At 49.8% G+C, this 17,564-nt stretch overlaps 1 protein-coding gene across 2 annotated transcripts; it reads left to right on the forward strand.

Annotated features, from left to right (window-relative positions):
- The first annotated feature begins 1,904 nt into the window (after positions 1-1,904).
- On the forward strand, positions 1,905-14,697 carry WSB2 (WD repeat and SOCS box containing 2). 2 transcript variants are annotated; one of them, XM_053368018.1, is made up of 9 exons: positions 1,905-2,063; positions 4,273-4,444; positions 5,573-5,793; positions 6,764-6,898; positions 7,479-7,579; positions 8,795-8,967; positions 9,632-9,745; positions 12,199-12,306; positions 13,839-14,697. In XM_053368018.1, exons 1-9 carry the CDS (start codon positions 1,985-1,987, stop codon positions 13,993-13,995), a joined length of 1,260 nt encoding a protein of 419 aa, XP_053223993.1. In that variant the 5' UTR covers positions 1,905-1,984; the 3' UTR covers positions 13,996-14,697. The 2 variants fall into 2 exon arrangements, with proteins under 2 accessions (XP_053223993.1, XP_053223992.1); XM_053368017.1 differs by having other exon boundaries at positions 1,907-2,063; positions 13,886-14,697.
- The last annotated feature ends 2,867 nt before the right edge of the window (positions 14,698-17,564 follow it).

Below are 17,564 nucleotides of genomic sequence, written 5' to 3' on the forward strand. Positions count from 1 at the left end.
ACCCCATAAAACACTGAATGTAGTTAATATGAAATAAATATTGTGCCCTATTGCTGCATAAGCCCATTCTGCAGATGGGTTAAAAACCCCCAATGATGTCGCCAGTTCATGGTAGCTGCAGTCCTCCAGGACGGTTTCCTGAGTAAGCACAACTGAAGCAAATGGGAGCCATCTAGGAGTACAGATCAGCTCACACTCATTTCGGTGGGGCCTGTTTGAGTAGACTGTGCCCCCTTCCAAAATCAATTTTCCAGCCCATCCAGTTACTTGTGTGTTTGTGTGTGCCACAGGCTGGCTTGGGCTGTGGGGTTTGGTAAGCTGCTCGCTTAAGAAAGAATTGTTACCTGGAGGCAACAGCTGGTCTCAAACTCAATTCCAAAGAGTTGTAGAAACAGATTTTTCTTCTGGAAAACCTAACTGTGGAGGTGATCTTTTGCTTATGGAATAAAAATGTGTATTTTGCATCCGATGTGTTTGTATATTTTTTAACTTAAGTAAGGGAGGTCTGGATATCCGTTCCCAGATTTTGGATAGCCAGGGCAGTTTATTCCTGGTTTGCTATCTAATGACGTAAGAACGTAAACATTGGTGTTATCTGCCCCTGCAAAAGTTCTGGGATGGTCATATTTGCTTTGCAATCAATGCAGACTCTGCAACTTCCAGCTGTAACTTTTCCCACTGCAAGCATTCTGGGTTTTTCTGTGTCCCCATTTTGTGGCACTATAGTGTAAAAGTGCCCCTCCAGGCAGCAAGAATTTGGGAACATGTGAGGAAGCATAGCAGAAGAACTAATGAAGCTGAATGATACGTGGACAGTCCTGTACCATACATGCATAATTTTATTTGCATGCTGCTTTTCCACAGTTCAAACCATGCTCAAGGCAGCTTACAACGTGGGAAAAATACATAACTACTACAGGACAAAAGTAGTCATAAACAATAAATTAAACATTTAAAAAATCTGAAACCAAACTGGTTAATTTCCACGTAAATCACAACAAAATCTAAAAGGAAGATAGAAAAAACCAACAGCCACAACCCTCCTCCAACAACACCCCACCCCAACAATATCCCGGCTCAATCAACCTCTAATGCACCATTACTGCCTCAATGATATGTTGAACACCATACACAAAACCAGTGTGTAGGGACCCCAAAATGGCTTTCTTGAGTGCCTGATTGAATGTGGCTTCCTTCATATCATTTTGTGGTGCAGCAGTTAGAATGTCAGACTAGGACTCCCTAGGTGATCTTGGGTCAGTGACTGCCTCTCAGCCTAACATGCCTCACAGGGTTGGGGGGGGATTTGCAGGAGCAGGGAGGAGAGACACCTGCACCACCTTGAGCTCAGTCATTAAGCCTTCAGCCAGTTGTCATGTGACTTTTCTTCTCTTGGATCTGCATAAGGGTGACGGCAAAACCCCACAAAATTTCTAGTGATAAGGGCCTCAGTGATGCCCTTTTGCGTTTTGAAGCGTCCGATTCTTAATTTACTCTGGCAATTGTATCTGCCTAGTTGTTTTTACAAATATTTGGTTTTTTTCCTGCTCACTGATGACAAAAGCAACATGTTTTCTCCGGGTGTCTCCACAACTGTTCATTGCATTTATGTGCCATCTTTTCCTCCAAGAAGTCCCAAGTGGCTCCCCTCCTCACGTCTGTCTGTGTATATATGTGTCCCAGGGCGGGTTACAGCAATTAAAACACAATAATAAAAGAGTCACCGACCGTCCAGGCGCGCCTCGCCTTTCAGTGGTTGGTGCGCCCAGGGCGCAAAGAAGAAAGGCGCAGCGGCGGCGGCGTGGGGGCAATCGAGGACCAAAAGGGTGACCCCTCCCACGCGCTTGGATAGGAATGTCTCCCCCGCGCGCCCCTCCCCCTCCCCCACAGAGCCGTGTTGTCACGTGACTGGTGACGGCCGTCGGAACTGGAAGAGGAAACCTCCACCTTGTCGCCGGGATCGGCCGCTTCCGATGCGGTCCGGATGGAGGCGCCTCCGGGGGAGCCTGGACAGCAGCGGCTGCTGCGGGAGCCACCGCCGGCGGAGAGAGAAGCGGCGGAGGGTGAGCGGGCTCGGCGGGCGATCGCACGCGTGTTATGCCGCCTTTGTGAAAGCCCCAACCCCCGGGGGGGGGTTGGCTTTGGTGGGTGGGTGGGAAAGGGAGAGACAGAAAGTGAGAGGAAAAAGCAGCCGCGGCTCCCTCCTCGCCCCGTCCAACATTTCGCCGCCGAGAAATGGGGACCTGGTGGCATCTCCGTTCTCACGCCCAGGGATAACTGCCCACTGCCGCCGGTGTATTACCCGGGAGTCAGTCCTGTTCATTTAACTCAGTGGGGCTTACTTCTGAGTAGGCATGTCCAGATTCGCGCTGTGCAAAAAGCACCCAATGAGCGCGTCTCAAGAGGAGCCGTCCAAAGCCGTCCACAGCTGGGCAGTGTTCAGACCTGCGCAACTAACGCAAACTGGTATAGTGTAATGGAGCGCCGGACTTGGGACCTGGGAGGCCAGGGTTCAAATCCCCACAGATCCAGGAAGCGCCCTGGGTGATCTTGAGCATGCCACCCGTTTCTCAGCTTGACCCACCTCACAGGGCTGCTGGGAGGATGGGATGGTTAGGGGAGAACTCTGAACACCACCTTGAGTAACTGGGAGGATATAAATGTAATTCAAGTGAATTGTTTATTGAGTCAAACATTTCAGCTGCGAAAGGTGCATTTTGAACTTCTGAAAGGACAGTTGCTCCATAGGAACCTGCCTTACACAGAGTGAGACCAGTGCCCCCATCAAGCTCAGTGTTGTCTACACTGACTGGCAGCACCTCAGCCTCTCCAGGATTTGGGAGGTCTTGAAATGGACAGCGAATAGCCAACATTTATGATTAACAGCAGAATTTATAAACTGCTCTTCTGTTTTCAATCCCAGAGCAGGTAACAAAGGTATAAAAATAAACAGAGGAAAAGCACCCAGTGTGGTGTAGTGTGGTTAGACTAGGACCTGGAAGAAGTGGGTTCAAATCCCCTCTCAGCTTAATCTACTTCACAGGGTTGCTGTGAGGATTAAATGAGGAGGGGGAGAACCATGTGTAACCACTTTTTTGGATCCTTGAAGAAAAAGTTGAGATAGCCCAACAAAGGAAGAACGGATACAAAAACTTGTGGAATATGCAGAAATGGCAAAATGTACTGGAAGAATAAGAAATCAAGATAACAAACTTTTTATAAAAGAATGGAAATTTACAGATAAATTGCAAACAGATGAAAACATTAGCAGAGTATATATCTAAAGTAGATAATTAAATGAGCAAATTAAATTTGGATATGCTGAAAGAGGGGGAAGGAAGTCAGAATTTGAAATGTTAATTTGATTGTAAAACTAATGAAATGTATAAACTTGAAAAGTATAAATAAAAACTTAAAAAAAGAAAAAAGTTGAGACAGAAATGCGATAAATATGCAAAAATCACATAAACACGTCCAATAAATAACATAATAATTCTGTCATCAGGGAAGCAAAAATTAATATTTCCAATTTAGCCAAATCCCTAGGTTAAAAACAAGCAGGGCATTCAAACAGATGCAGCAACCAGTGATTTTAATGACAGTTCTCACCCCTTGTTTCATATTTATTTATTTATTTATTTTGGCAGCCCACTCAGTGGCGTAGCGTGGGGGGTGCAGGGGGGGGCCGGCCACACCGGCCACAACATCTGGGGTTAGGGCAAATCCACGGGTTAGGGGGCGCAAATCCACGGGTTAGGGGGCGCAAATCCACGGGTTACGGGGCGCAAATTACTTGCCTTGCCCCGGGTGCTGACAACCCACGCTACGCCACTGAGCCCACTTCCTCTCTGTCTCTCACACAAAGAGGGCCCCACTCTGTGCCAACTTACTTTGTGGCCCCCGAGTAACTCAGCATCTTTCTCCCCTCCCTCTCCATTCCACCCAGCTCTCACCCTGGGGTGGTGGTATGAGTTGTTGCCTACAAGCATCCGCAGCAAGGACCCTCCACCCCTTTCCCACAGCAGCAACAGAGCAAAAACCATACCCCCCACAAAAAAAGAGTGGGAGGGAGGGCAATAATCCGCAGGTGGCGTTTCTCTCCCCTTCCCAGTCCTGAGGCCTTAGGAACTGCCAGCTAGAGACGTTCAGATGGATTTGCTGCCCCCCCCATCTCTCTCCTCCTTACCACCCAGCACACACACGCAGCGTTCAGGGTCCAGCAGGTAATGATGGAAGCTCTCTCTCCCCCTCCCCTTCTGTCTTATGCCTTAGGAGAGCCCATCCTCTTGGCCGAGCTGAAGCCAGGGCAGCCTCAGCAATACGACTGGAAATCCAGCTGCGAGACCTGGAGCGTGGCCTTTTCCCCGGACGGCACATGGTTTGCCTGGTCTCAGGGCCACTGTATTGTCAAGCTGCTCCCATGGCCTTTGGAGGGAACCCAGCAGTGAGTAGCCACCTTGACGGGGGTGGGGTGGGGTGTCTGGAGCTACTTTTGGCTCTCCAGCTGTTGTTTCTTTGCTAGGTGAAGCCCCTATCTACATTATACATTTAAAGCAGCGTTGTTTCACTTTAAACAATCATGCCCCTCCCCATGCCCCCCAGATCCTGGAAGTATAGTCTGTTAAGGTTGCCTATTCATGTCAAGGCCCAGTTTCAGGTGCTTAAAGCCATAAACGACTCGTCACTAAGAAAGGCAGAGAGGGACTTTAGGTTGTTCCACCCCACCCCCCGAAGCTCATGGGGCTGGCAACCCCGGGAGAGGGCCTTCTCTGTGGCAGCCCCTAAGTTGTGAAACTGCTTCCTCACAGAGGTGCGTCTCACACCCTTCATTATATAGTCTTTGGTGAATGCTGGAGGCAAGCCTCTTTGTACTGGCTTCTTTTATTTTTAGGACCCAATTGATTTCTGTGGGTGTCGGTTGTTTTTTAAACTGTTCTTAATATTGTGCTTTAATTGTTCTAACCCGCCCTGGGACCTTAGGGTGGGTTATGTTATTGAGAGTTGTTAGGAGACCCTATTCTCCTCACACAGCTACAGTTCCCACAGGGGTGGAATTGGTAATATGGTGCCCTGAGCGAGGACAAAATTTAGCAACACCGCCCTCCCCCCAATTTTTACTTTATTTTCACAATATTTCCTTTTAGTACAGTTGCTCTTTTATGGATCTTCTCCGTAGGTACCTATATAAATATAGGTGGTATTATTATTATTATTATTATTATTATTATTATTATTATTTATTATTATTATTTAGTGCCCCCTGAGTTTGGTGCCCTGGGCAATTTCCATGCACCGCCCTAAATCTGGCACTGTTCCCAGAATTCCTTGGGAAGAGGGACCACTCATTAAACCACTTTGGAAATTGTAGCTCTGGGAGGTGAATGCGGGTCTCCTAAGAACTCTCATCCCCTCTTAATGGACTACACTTCCCAGGATTCTTTGGGGGAAGCCATGACTGTTTAAAGTGCAGTTCTAAGTGCATTGTGCAGGCGGGGCCTATGCTGGACTTGTAAGCTCCTTGGGAACAGAGACCAATACTGCCTTAGGTGACCTGCCTGACTGCACCCCACAGGAACTGCAAAGCTTCGGAGTGCACGAAAGCCGAGGCCAGGGGCCGTGGCAGGGCCAAGGAGAAGACGCTGGAGTGTGGGCAGATCGTCTGGGGCTTGGCCTTCAGCTCCTGGCTGCCTTCCCGTTCGAGGAAACACATCCTGTGGGCGCCGAGTCCTGCGTGTTTGGTCCTCGCCACTGGCCTGAATGACGGGCAGATCAAAGTCTGGGAGGTGCAGACAGGTAACCTGGCTCTGTTCTTCTCTGCTGGAAAAAATGAAGGTGGTCTTTGCATCGAGGGGGTTGGACTAGATGACCCTTGGTGTCCCTTCCAAGTGTGCAATTGTAGGAGTCTACGATCACTCCCCTTTAGCCCACAATGTCTGCTGAAGCTGCCACCCATTCTTACCAGGGTGAGATCTGAATGTGAACGTGAGGGAGTGAAGGAAATTGGTCCATGTGTGTCTCTTCCCCTGGCACAGGCTCATCTCCTCTCCCCGGTGTTATTTAACATACCTGAAAGCACTGGGAATGGTCATTAGGAGTTTTGGAGCAAGGTGTACACCAGTATGCTGATGATGGAGAGCTCTTTCTCCATAACTTCTGAAGCAGGAGAAGCTGAATCAGCTCTGGATAAATCGTATGTTTGCTGTAAACTGCTTTGATAAACGAGAGCATCAGGGGTGGTGGAACCTATGTCCCTCCTTGTATTTCTAGACTCCAGTTCCCATCAGTCCCTGCCAGCTTGGCCAAGGGTGGGGATGATGGGAGTTGTATTCCAGCAGCATCTGGAGAGCTGCAGGTTCCCCACCCCTGAATTACATCCTCTTTAGGCCCATCAAGAGCAATTGACCCATCTTCTTTAGAACAATGGGACACGGGTGGTGCTGTGGTCTAAACCACAGAGCCTAGGGCTTGCCGATCAGAAGGTCGGCAGTTCAAATCCCCGCGACGGGGTGAGCTCCCGTTGTTCGGTCCCAGCTCCTGCCAACCTAGCAGTTCGAAAGCACATCAAGTGCAAGTAGATAAATAGGTACTACTCCGGTGGGAAGGTAAACGGCGTTTCCGTGCGCCAGTAAAGCAAGATGAGCGCCGCAACCCCAGAGTCGGTCACGACTGGACCTAATGGTCAGGGGTCCCTTTACCTTACCTTTAGAACAATATGGTTCTGGGGTGGCGGTAATCATGCCTTGCCGCCTGCTGCTCCTTCCAGGGCGCTTGCTGTTCAACCTCTCGGGACATCAGGACGTGGTGAGAGACTTGAGCTTTGCGCCCGGTGACAGCCGTTCAATCCTCATCTCTGCCTCGCGTGACAAAACCCTGCGCGTCTGGGACCTGGGTCAAAACGGTAAGAGTGAGCGATGTGGTCTTTTGTCTGGGTCTGGGAAATGGGCATACAGCGTAAAGCGCATTTAAACCACATTGGTTTGCCCTGAGGAATCCTGGGAACTGTCATTCACCCTTCTCAGCCCCCTTAAACTACAATTCCCACAATTCTTTGGGCAGGGCAGTGGAATGTGCTTTCATTGTATGCTGTGTACGCAGCCCAGGGCAGTTTGGCAGGAGACTTAGTGGCATGGCAGTTGAGCATATAGATCACATTTTCAGAGGTGCCTTCTGGGTTGTTGGTTTTTTTTGGTTTTTTTGTAAGCTAAACGCCTTTGCATTTTCCTGCTTCTCTTCAGGCTGGCTCAGAAAAATTGGGAAAAGCAGATTACGCTAGGAGTGCCAAACGTGGCCCTTGAGGCCCCTCTGTCTGGCCCCTGGAACTCTCCCTAGGCCATGCCCCCTGTCTCCAGACCACTCCGGATCATAGCTGTTTTTTCTACGTTGGCTTGTGGGAGTCAATGTGATTTGCCTTCTGCATATAGATGCAATCTCTGTGATTTATGACTCTAACGTGCTAATGTTTTTCTCAATTTTCCCAGGGAAACAATTGAAGGTGCTGTCTGGACACATGCGGTGGGTCTACTGCTGCTGCACCTCCCCTGATGGTCGGATGCTGTGCTCTGCAGCTGGAGAGAAATCGGTGGGTCTTGCCTGAGTGGTGGTGAAGACAGTGAGTGGCCCCTCTGACCCCATAGCAGCAGCAGTCAACCTCTACCTGGGGTGTGTTCTTACCAGGCCATTTTTAAAAGAAACAGGCTTTTCAACAAATTCCCCATCAGATGCCCCGTACTAAGCAAACAACAGCAAAATATCTAAGTTCAAGGTCAGGGGTGAGGGTCCTTTTCCGGCCTGAGGACCGCATTCCCTTCTAGACCACATTCTGGGGGCCACACTGGGCAGTAGGTGAAGGCTGTTTTATTCCGGCAGGCCTTTGAGAACAGTCTGGTTTGTTTGTTTTTAAAGTGATTTTAGTTGTGCTATGCTGTTTTTATTATCTGTATTTTAATAGATTTGGTTTTTTAAATAAGTGTTTAAAATTTCATTAGGGTTTAAGTTCCTTTTCACCAAGTGTGTTTTTAGATTTTTGTCGTCTCCATGTGATGTTTTAATGTGTCGAAGCCGCTTGCAAGTCCCAGTCTGAAGGAAAAGGCAGGAACGCTCTCCCCAGAGAGGCTCGCCTGGTGCCTTCGTTACATATATATTTAGGAGCTATCCCTAGCTAACAGGACCATTGGTCAGGGATGATAGGAGTTGTAGTCCCAAAACATCTGGAGGGCCGAGTTTGCCTATGCCTGGTCTAATCTTATGGTCCTGTTATTCATATATTTATCCATTACCTATTATATTCCGTATAAACTCGTTCCAAATAGCATTATGCTTATCTACAGAAAGTCTGCATCTATAAGTGATCAGTTCCTATGTCACTAATAGTGTCATGTTGTCAACCCAATGATTTAGGGGAATTGTATCTTTGTTCTTGCAGTTCATCAGTATCAGTCTCTTAGTCACCATTAGGGCATGTAGAACCTATTTTTGCTATCCCGTCGTCCCTTTCCATACAGGAGGTATAAAGTTCAGAAGAATATGCACCTCTGAAAATCTTAAACTCCTCCGTAACATATTTTTAATATGTAACACTTTCTTCCCAAACAGAGGCCCTCAAAGTGTTTCACCCTGCTTGGGCTGTGCCACTCATCTGACAATGCCTCTTGCTTGTGCGGATGGAGGACTGTTTGTGTGCTCTTTGCCCTGCCTGCTCCTGGCATGTGACCCCCAGAAGGTTGCAACAGCAGGGAATGTGGCCCTCTTGATACCCAGCTCTGTGGTTGCGTCCTGACTTTTGCCTCCCTTGCAGGCCCTGCTATGGAGTATGGATTCCTACAGCCTCCTCAGGAAACTGGAGGGGCACCAGGGCTGCGTCGTGTCCTGCGCCTTCTCCCCAGACTCTGCGCTTCTTGCGACTGCCTCATACGACACCTATGTGATCCTCTGGGATCCTTGCACAGGGGAGCAGCTGAAATCCCTCTGGTAAGGGACTCAGCTATCGGAAGGGGTGCAGGCCTCTGTTTTGAGAAGAAAACACTGCTCTGCTCCAGGGGAATGCCGGTTTTGACTGACTGAAGGGTAATGCTGAGGCTGATGTTTGGTGTGCAAGGAGAAGTGAAGTGGTCTGGGGTTGTGGTGGGTGTGTCAAAACACCCTCGACTGTTTCTGCAACAGTCCCTGTGCCCTGCATCCTTGAACTGCCCAGCCAGAATGAAAGAGGAGCTTTTTAGCCACTGAGAAGAAATCTTAGGATCTTGGGAATTGTAGACTTGCAAAGGACCACAAGGGTCTTCTAGTCCAGCCCCCTGCAATGCAAGAACCTTTTGCCTTGGGCAATTCATTGTATTTGAAAGCTTAAGTGTGCGCAAAATGAGCCTTCCCAGCAGCGCTAACTGGCGATAACACAACCATCTTGGTATTGCTGAGTAAACTGTAGCAGCACAGGAAACCATGGTTTCTATTCAGACTTGAATAGACCTTTTTGATAAACTGCAGTTCAGCCGCTTCATGCTGGATCTTCCCTTCTAAGTTTCTTTCTTCTGGGATAGCCACCTTCAAAGATGGGTAATAGAATTCACCCTTTAGGTTGAAAGTATCTCTCCTGACTTCTGGAGGGAAACAGACCAACCTTTCCTTTCTTCTGCAGCCATGTTCCGCTGCAGCCAGCCCTGGACCATGGCGCCGACTTCCATGCCAGCTCCCTGCGATCGGCCTGCTTCTCACCTGAAGGCCTCTACCTGGCGACGGTGGCAGATGACAGGTGAGTTTCTATTGCCTTCCTGTTCATGGTGCGCTCTTCATGCAAAATGATGGCCATTGGTGATGGCCAGGTACTTTTGCCTGGCATGGGGGGCCTTCAAGTCAGGACCAAGATGCTTGGGTTAGGGTTGAGAGAAGGGAGAGGCACTATACCTTGTTAAAATGTGTCTTGGTGGTAGTGCACATAGTGTTTGAAATTATCCAGGCGCATTTTGCACCTGGCTATTGGCCATTTGTAACCAAGTGAAGACACCTGGGCTCCAGGATGGCTTCTGATATCTCCACCATCTGGAATTGCATGCCTGGGGATCAACGGATTTTGCCTGTTTTCACACACTAATACCCCACCCTATAGAATTCTATCCGTTATATTTTACCTGCACAATCAGGATGAATTTCAGGAACCAAAATGCTTTTTCTGTGCAGCCTGAGCAGGAGCATTGAACAACCTGTTGACTGCTCACAGTTGTGAAGAACATTCTTACGTTATGAATGGTCCATTTTACCATTAAAAAAGAGAGAGGTCGGAATAGGCCGATAGATATGTGGACTGTCCCTGGATGAAGTGACTTTGCTTTTTTCAGTTCCCAAAGTTCTTAACTTAGCTCAAGGTTGTCATCTGAACTAGCCAGATGTTTAACTGAGAATCCATCACCACCAGTCCATCCTTTGAAAAATAAGACTTTTGAACCGTCTTGCCCCAAAATGGCAACTAAACGTTCAGTTATGGTGACTCTAACCTTGGTTTAAGGAGCCGTTTGGTGCCTAGCTTATATACCTGAGTTTCTAACGCTGAGTGGAAATGGCTTGCGTGGAGGATAAAGTGGTCAGTGGCCACAGTGCTAGAATGGCTACAGCCCACAGGGGCCAACTTTTACCTTCCATTGTTGAAGGCAGTGCATTCCTCTGAATAACAGTTGCTGGAAACTGCAAGTGGGTAGAGATGCAGCACTTGGGTCCTGCTTGGGGGCTTCCCACGGGCCTCTGGCTGGCCGCTGTGAGAGGAGGATGCTTGCTTGGGCTTGCTTGGCCTTTGGCCTGATCCAAACAGCCAGGATTTTCTGACGCTCTCTACAGCTAGCAAGTTGCCTCTGGGAAGTCCACAAGGATGCCTTGAAAGCCATAGTCTGCCCTGTAGCCTGCCCCCAGTTATCTGTCATTCCCCACCCCTGACGCAGATAACAATAACAATAACAATAATTTATTATTTATACCCCGCCCATCTGGCTGGGTTTCTCTAGCCACTCTTAGCAGCTCCCAACCGAATATTAAAAACATGAAACAGCATTAAACATTAAAAACTTCCTTAAACAGGGCTGCCTTCAGATGTCTTCTAAAAGTAAGATAGTTGCTTATTTCCTTGACATCTGATGGGAGGGGGTTCCACAGGGTGGGCGCCACTACTGAAAAGGCCCTCTGCCTGGTTCCCTGTAACCTCACTTCTCGCAATGCGGGAACCGCCAGAAGGCCCTCGGAGCTAGACCTCAGTGTCTGGGCTGAATGGTGAGGGTGGAGACGCTACTTCAGGAATACAGAGCTGAGGCTGTTTAGGGCTTTAAACATCAGCACCAACACTTTGAATTGTGCTCAGAAACGTACTTGGAGCCAATGTAGGCCTTTCAGGACCTGTGTTATATGGTCTTGGTGGCCACTCTGTCACCAGTCTAGCTGCCGCATTCTGGATTAGTTGCAGTTTCCGTGTCACCTTCAAAGGTAACCCCACGTAGAGCTCATTGCAGTAGTCCAAGCGGGAGATTATTAGAGCATGCACCACTCTGGTGAGACAGTCTACGGGCAGGTAGGGTCTCAGCCGGCATACCAGATGGAGCTGGTAGACAGCTGCCCTGGACGCAGAATTGACCTGTGCCTCCATGGACAGCTGTGAGTCCAAAATGACTCCCAGGCTGTGCACCTGGTCCTTCAGGGCACAGTTACCCCATTCAGGACCTGGGAGTCCTCCACACCAGCCCGCCCCCTGTCCCCCAAGAATAGTACTTCTGTCTTGTCAGGATCCAGCCTCAATCTGTTAGCTGCCATCTATCCTCCAGCCGACTCCAAACACTCACAAAGGACCTTCACTGCCCTCGCTGGTTCTGATAAGAGACGTAGAGCTGGGTATCATCCGCATATTGATGAACACCCAGTCCAAACCCCCTGATGATATCTCCCAGCGGCTTCATGTAGGTGTTAAAAAGCATGGGGGAGAAGACAGAACCCTGAGGCACCCCACAAGTGAGAGCCCATGGGTCTGAACGCTCATCCCCCAACACCACTTTCTGGACATGGCCAGGAGGAAGGAGCGGAACCACTGTCTAACAGTGCCCCCAGCTCCTCTAGACGGCCCAGAAGGATGTCATGGCTGATGGTATCAAAGGCCAGCCTTATCCAGCGGGCCTCTTCTGATGTTCTTTGGACTAGTTTTCCAGATAAGGGTACCTCTCTCTTCTCTTCTAGGCTCCTGAGGATCTGGGCCTTGGAGCTGGGGAGCCCAGTTGCCTTTGCCCCAGTGAAGAATGGGCTCTGCTGTACCTATTTCCCCCACGGGGGGATCATTGCTACAGGGTAAGTTCTTCGGCAGGAAGCCAAAGGGCAGCTTCCTTTTTCCAAAGTGTAGAATTGTAGAGTTGGAAGGGACCTTGAGGGTCATGTAGGCTGACCCCCTGCAATGCAGAAATACACAGGTGGGGGGATCAAACCCACAACATTGGCATTAATCAGCACCACACTCTAGCCAACTGGGGCATGGATCCAGAAAACTGGCATCGACTGACCTGGGAAGACAGAGCTTCCACTTTGAAAGAAGTCATGCTTCTAGCTCTCATGGTTAGAGTGAAGTGAGTGGCAGTTGCCTGTTAAAGCACATTTTCGAGGAGGGCCATAGCTCAGTAGTATAGCATCTGCCTATCTTTGTCCCAGGTTAAATCCCCGGCTTCTCCAGACAGGACTGGAAATGTCCGCTGCTTGAAACTCTGCAGAGTTGCTGCCAGTCAGTGTTGGCAGTACTGAGTGAGATGCGCCAATGGTCTGACTCAGTAGAAGGCACCTTCCTGTGTTCCAGACTTCTCGAGTCACCTCTGCACTATTGCACCACTTCAACAGCCATTGTGTCCCTAAAAGAATCCTGGGTACTGTAGTTCGCCCCCACAGGACTCCCACTCCCAGAACAAACTACAGTTCCCAGGATGCATTGAGAGGGAGCCATGTGTTCCAAATGTGTGGCGTAGATGTGAATTGGCCCTCACGCTTGGAGAGTGAAGGGCAGGATGGCCTTTGCCCAGTAGCAGAACATCACCTTTGCTTGGAGGATGATTTAGGTTCAATCCCTGGCATTTCCAGGCACCGCTAGGAGAGAACCTTCCCTGAAACTTCAGAAAGCAGCTGCCAGCTAGTGTAAATCAGTGGTCTCCAAATTGGCGCTGCACCTCCTGGGGAGAGTTGGGGTTGCCTAGTGGGGGTGCTAAGAGGCAAGGGGGAGGCGGCAGGGGGATGCAAGTGGCTGGCAGACTTTGAAGAGCTGGTGTCAATGGATCAAGATAATCTGTTTTGTTGAATTAATTAAACAAAATGGTTTTAACTGGATTTTTAACAAACGTGCAATTCATTGTGAATGACTTGAATATTCTCGTGTCAGTGGGTCTCGCAAACTGCTATTCCAAATAATACTTTTTATAGGGTAGGGGGCCGCACTGGGGATGAGTTTATGCAGCCGAGGAGAAGGTGGCGGCCCCCCAAATTTTGAGAATCCACAGATGCAGATGTTACTGAGCTAGATGGATGCCAATTCCCCCATATATAGCAACTTCTTACATTCCAAAAACAAACAGCGGAAGACTGGCTTTTGGTAGCCATGGGAAAGGGGGCTTTCCCCAGATCCCATCCATCGTTTTGTTAATGTTTCCTAGCTCTACAGATCAATTTATATTGCACAGTGTTAGCTTGTTGATGTTTGCCACCCTGGGCTCCTTTGGGAGGAAGGGCAGGTTAGACAATGAACTGATTAGGAAAAAATGGGTGATCGTGATAATTTGCATCCTTAGCAGCAACCTGCTATCACCTGGCCTGATGTTTGCACCACCTCTTTGCTCAGTGAACAGTTTCTGCAGCCTCCTTTCACCTCCCCAATCCCTTCCTCTCCTTGTAGAACAAGAGATGGCCACGCTCAGTTTTGGACAGTTCCCCAGGCTCTCTCCTCCCTCAAGCACTTATGCCGCAAGGTCCTCCGCAGCTGCTTCACGACGTACCAGGTGCTGAAGCTACCCATCCCAAAGAAGATGAAGGACTTCCTCACCTACAGGACTTTGTAAGGCTTTGACGTGGCTTGACGGAGCAGTGCCTGCGGTCCGCTGGACGGAGGGGGCGGCTGGCGTCGCCGATCGCTCGTGCGATAAGCTTTGGTGTTTTGCGGCGCAGGGAGGCCCAAACGGTCTGGTTCCCCCCTGCTCCTTTTGTGTGGGTTTACTTGGTTAAAGTGACTTTTTATATCTGGACAAGCACAGATGGGCTATAGGAAAAATCTCTTTGTGTGTCAGCCCTACAGAGATTTGACTGCTGCAGTCCTGTAGGATGTACATGTCCCTGGGACTTTCGTATTTAAATGCAGCTGCTCCCTTTTGGGCACCGGGAGCTGAAACCTTACACAGGACCCACCAGGGAAGAACTGTTGCCTGCAGGTGTTAGTCTGCAAATCATGGAATTGTAAGGGACCACGGGGGGTCATCTAGTTCAACCCCCTGCAATGCAGGAATCTTTTGCCCAACATGGTGCTTGAACCCATGACCCTTAAGACTAAGAGTCTCATGCGCTACCGACTAAGCTTTCTCAGGCCTGGATCTGGCTGCTGTTCTTTGGATCTGGACCACAGCCTTCAACATTAATGATGAAGCCAGGAGGCAGGGGGTCTTGCTATACCCTGGAGGGAGAAGATTAACCTTTTTGTCCTGTTATGGACAAAAAGTGATGCTTTGAACGTCTCTTGGTTTAGGATGGGGAGGAACAGGTTTGGAAGAATGTCCTCAACGCAGGTGCTATGGCTGTAGAGGACTACAGTGGTACCTCGGGTTACAAACACTTTGGGTTACAAACGCTTCAGGTTACAGACTCTGCTAACCTGGAAGTAGTACCTCGGTGTGATGGGATGATGAGCTGCTTGTGCGTAAAATCCTAATCCCTCAGAGTTTGGCTAAGTCCCCAAACCTCTGTCTGTGATGGAGCTCCTTAAACATGACTCCATCAATCGCTCGTTGAATCGGACAGTGGACGTTTACGGAACTTCTTCCAGCATAAAAGCTCCTTAACGGAAACGCGTCTTCTGGACTCTCGGCGTGACAGTTTCCGCCGAGGAGTGGGTGTCCCTACAGGAGGTCCTGAAATCTCCCCGCTGCTCCCGCTTGAAGTGTCTCTGAGCCCTCCCTCCGACTCACTTTCCCTTGGAACTCCACTTCTCCCCCTGCTGGTCCCCTCCTCCGCTGAATGGTCTCTCTCACCCTCCATGAGCCCTTTCACCTCCTTAGCCTCAGATGGCAGTTCCCTGACATCCACCTCCCCTCCAGGGCCCCCTTCACCCCCTTCCCTCCCCTCCTCTGCGGGAGGCGAGGGAGCAAAACCCCTGAAGGAACCTCCCTCATCTTCCGAAGTTTCGAACACTTCCCTCCACCTTTTGCTGTCTCCGGTTTCCAAGTACTCCTCCTCATCGGAGTCTGTTCCTCCTTCCAACTCCGATTCCCTGAATCCCTCCAGTTCCTCCTCATCGTCGGTGGTGCCAAAGTACTCCCTCCGAAACCTCGCTACTGGCTGCGGTTTCCTGGGGAACCTTTGGTGGAACGTTTCGATCAAGATCTCGTCACGGACCTCCTCTGCCTTCACCCAGGTGTTTTCCGACTCCGGTTCCCCTTCCCACGCGACCAAATACTCCACCTGATTACCCTTCCACCTGGAGTCGATGATTTCCGCCACATGGTTGCGGCTTTCCCTTTCTTCTATGGCTGGCCCCCGTGTGGATACCCCTTCACCTTCCCCCCTGTATGGTGACAGTAATGACCTGTGGAATACTGGGTGCAGTTTCATGTGGTTCGGTAACCGGAGTCTGAACGCCACTGGGTTGACCTGTTGGATGACTTCAAATGGTCCCAATCTTTTGGGTCTCAATTTCTTGCAACCCCCCTTGAACGGCAACCCTTGGGTTGATAGCCAGACCCGACTCCCCACCCTAATTGTTTCACCTTCCCTTCTGCTCTTGTCTGCCTGCCTCTTATATTCTTCTTTGGCCCTTTCTAAGTTGAGTTGGAGTTGACGATGGATCGCTTCCATTTCTTCTACAAAAAGTTCCGCGGCCGGAACACTCCATCTTTCCCCTCCTTCCCCTGGAAACGCCCTGGGGTGGCACCCATAATTAGCCAAAAAGGGGCTCATCCCGGTGGACACATTCTCAGCATTATTGTAAGCAAATTCCGCTAGTGCCAACTTTTCGACCCAATCGTTCTCTCTGTCATTGACATAACACCTCAGGTATTGTTGGAGAATACCGTTTGCTCTCTCCGCCTGCCCATTGGTCTCAGGGTGCCTGGCAGTCGAAAAGTTGACCTCTACGTGCAATAAGCTCATAAGTTTCCTCCAGAATCTGGACGTGAACTGTTTCCCTCTGTCGGAAACCACCCTCAAGGGGGCGCCATGCAGTCTGAAAATATGTTCTACAAACAATTTCGCTGTTTCTTCCGCCGTGACTGCATGTGAGCAAGCTACAAAGTGACCCATCTTAGTTAACAGGTCTACTACGACTAGTATGGCGGTTTTCCCCTGGGATTTGGGCAGATCAGTCATAAAATCTATCGACACCGCCTCCCACGGTCGTTCTGGTGTGGGTAACGGTTCTAATAACCCCGCTGGTGCCCGCCTTTCTCCTTTGGCTCTCTGGCATTGGTCACACCTTCTCACATACTCCCGTACATCCTCCCTCACCTTGGGCCACCAAAACTCCCTGGTCACCAACCACATGGTCTTGTGTTGCCCAAAATGCCCCGCTGTGGGGTTGTCGTGCAGCTGTTTGAGTACTCTCCCCCTCAATTCCCCTTCGGGTATATATAGCGCCCCTCTGTAATACAATGCCCCGTTTCTTTCTTCAAAACCCCCGGGGTCTTCTCCCTCTCTCCTTAGACCTCTGAGCTTGTCCTGGGCGTACTCATCATTTACCGTTCCCTCTACCAGTTCTCTTTGCCCCACCCAGGCCGCACCACACACCCAGTGGTCCTCTGGGATAATATGTCTCTCTTCCGGCGCTCCCTCCCCCTCCAAATATTCAGGTTTGCGAGAGAGAGCGTCCGCTCTGATGTTTTCTGGACCTGGCACATAGCAAATTTCAAAATGGAATTTGGAGAACTCCTGGGCCCATCTCACTTGTCGTTGGTTGAGCACCCGTGCCGTTCTCCAATACTCCAAATTCTTGTGGTCCGTACACACTTGCACCTTATGTTGTGCGCCAATTAGTAAGTGTCTCCATCTCCGGAACGCTTCGTGAATGGCGAGTAGTTCTCGGTCATATACCGTGTAGTTCCTCTCGGATTTGTTCAGCTTACGCGAAAAGAAGGCACACAGTCTCCATTCCGACTTATTGCTCCCTGGCTGAAGCAGCACCGCCCCCACCGCCCGGTCTGAGGCATCAGTTTCCACTCTCATGGGTTTTTGTAAATCCACATGCAGGAGCTGTTCTTCCGAAGCGAATGCCCTTTTCAATTCCTCAAAAGCATGCTCCGCCTCCGCCGTCCAAACGAATTTCTTCTTGCTGCTTAGACAGTCCGTGATGGGAGCCGTTAAGTGGGCAAAGTTCT

This window comes from Podarcis raffonei, chromosome 16 (assembly GCF_027172205.1).
Source record: "Podarcis raffonei isolate rPodRaf1 chromosome 16, rPodRaf1.pri, whole genome shotgun sequence".
Taxonomy (NCBI): domain Eukaryota; kingdom Metazoa; phylum Chordata; class Lepidosauria; order Squamata; family Lacertidae; genus Podarcis; species Podarcis raffonei.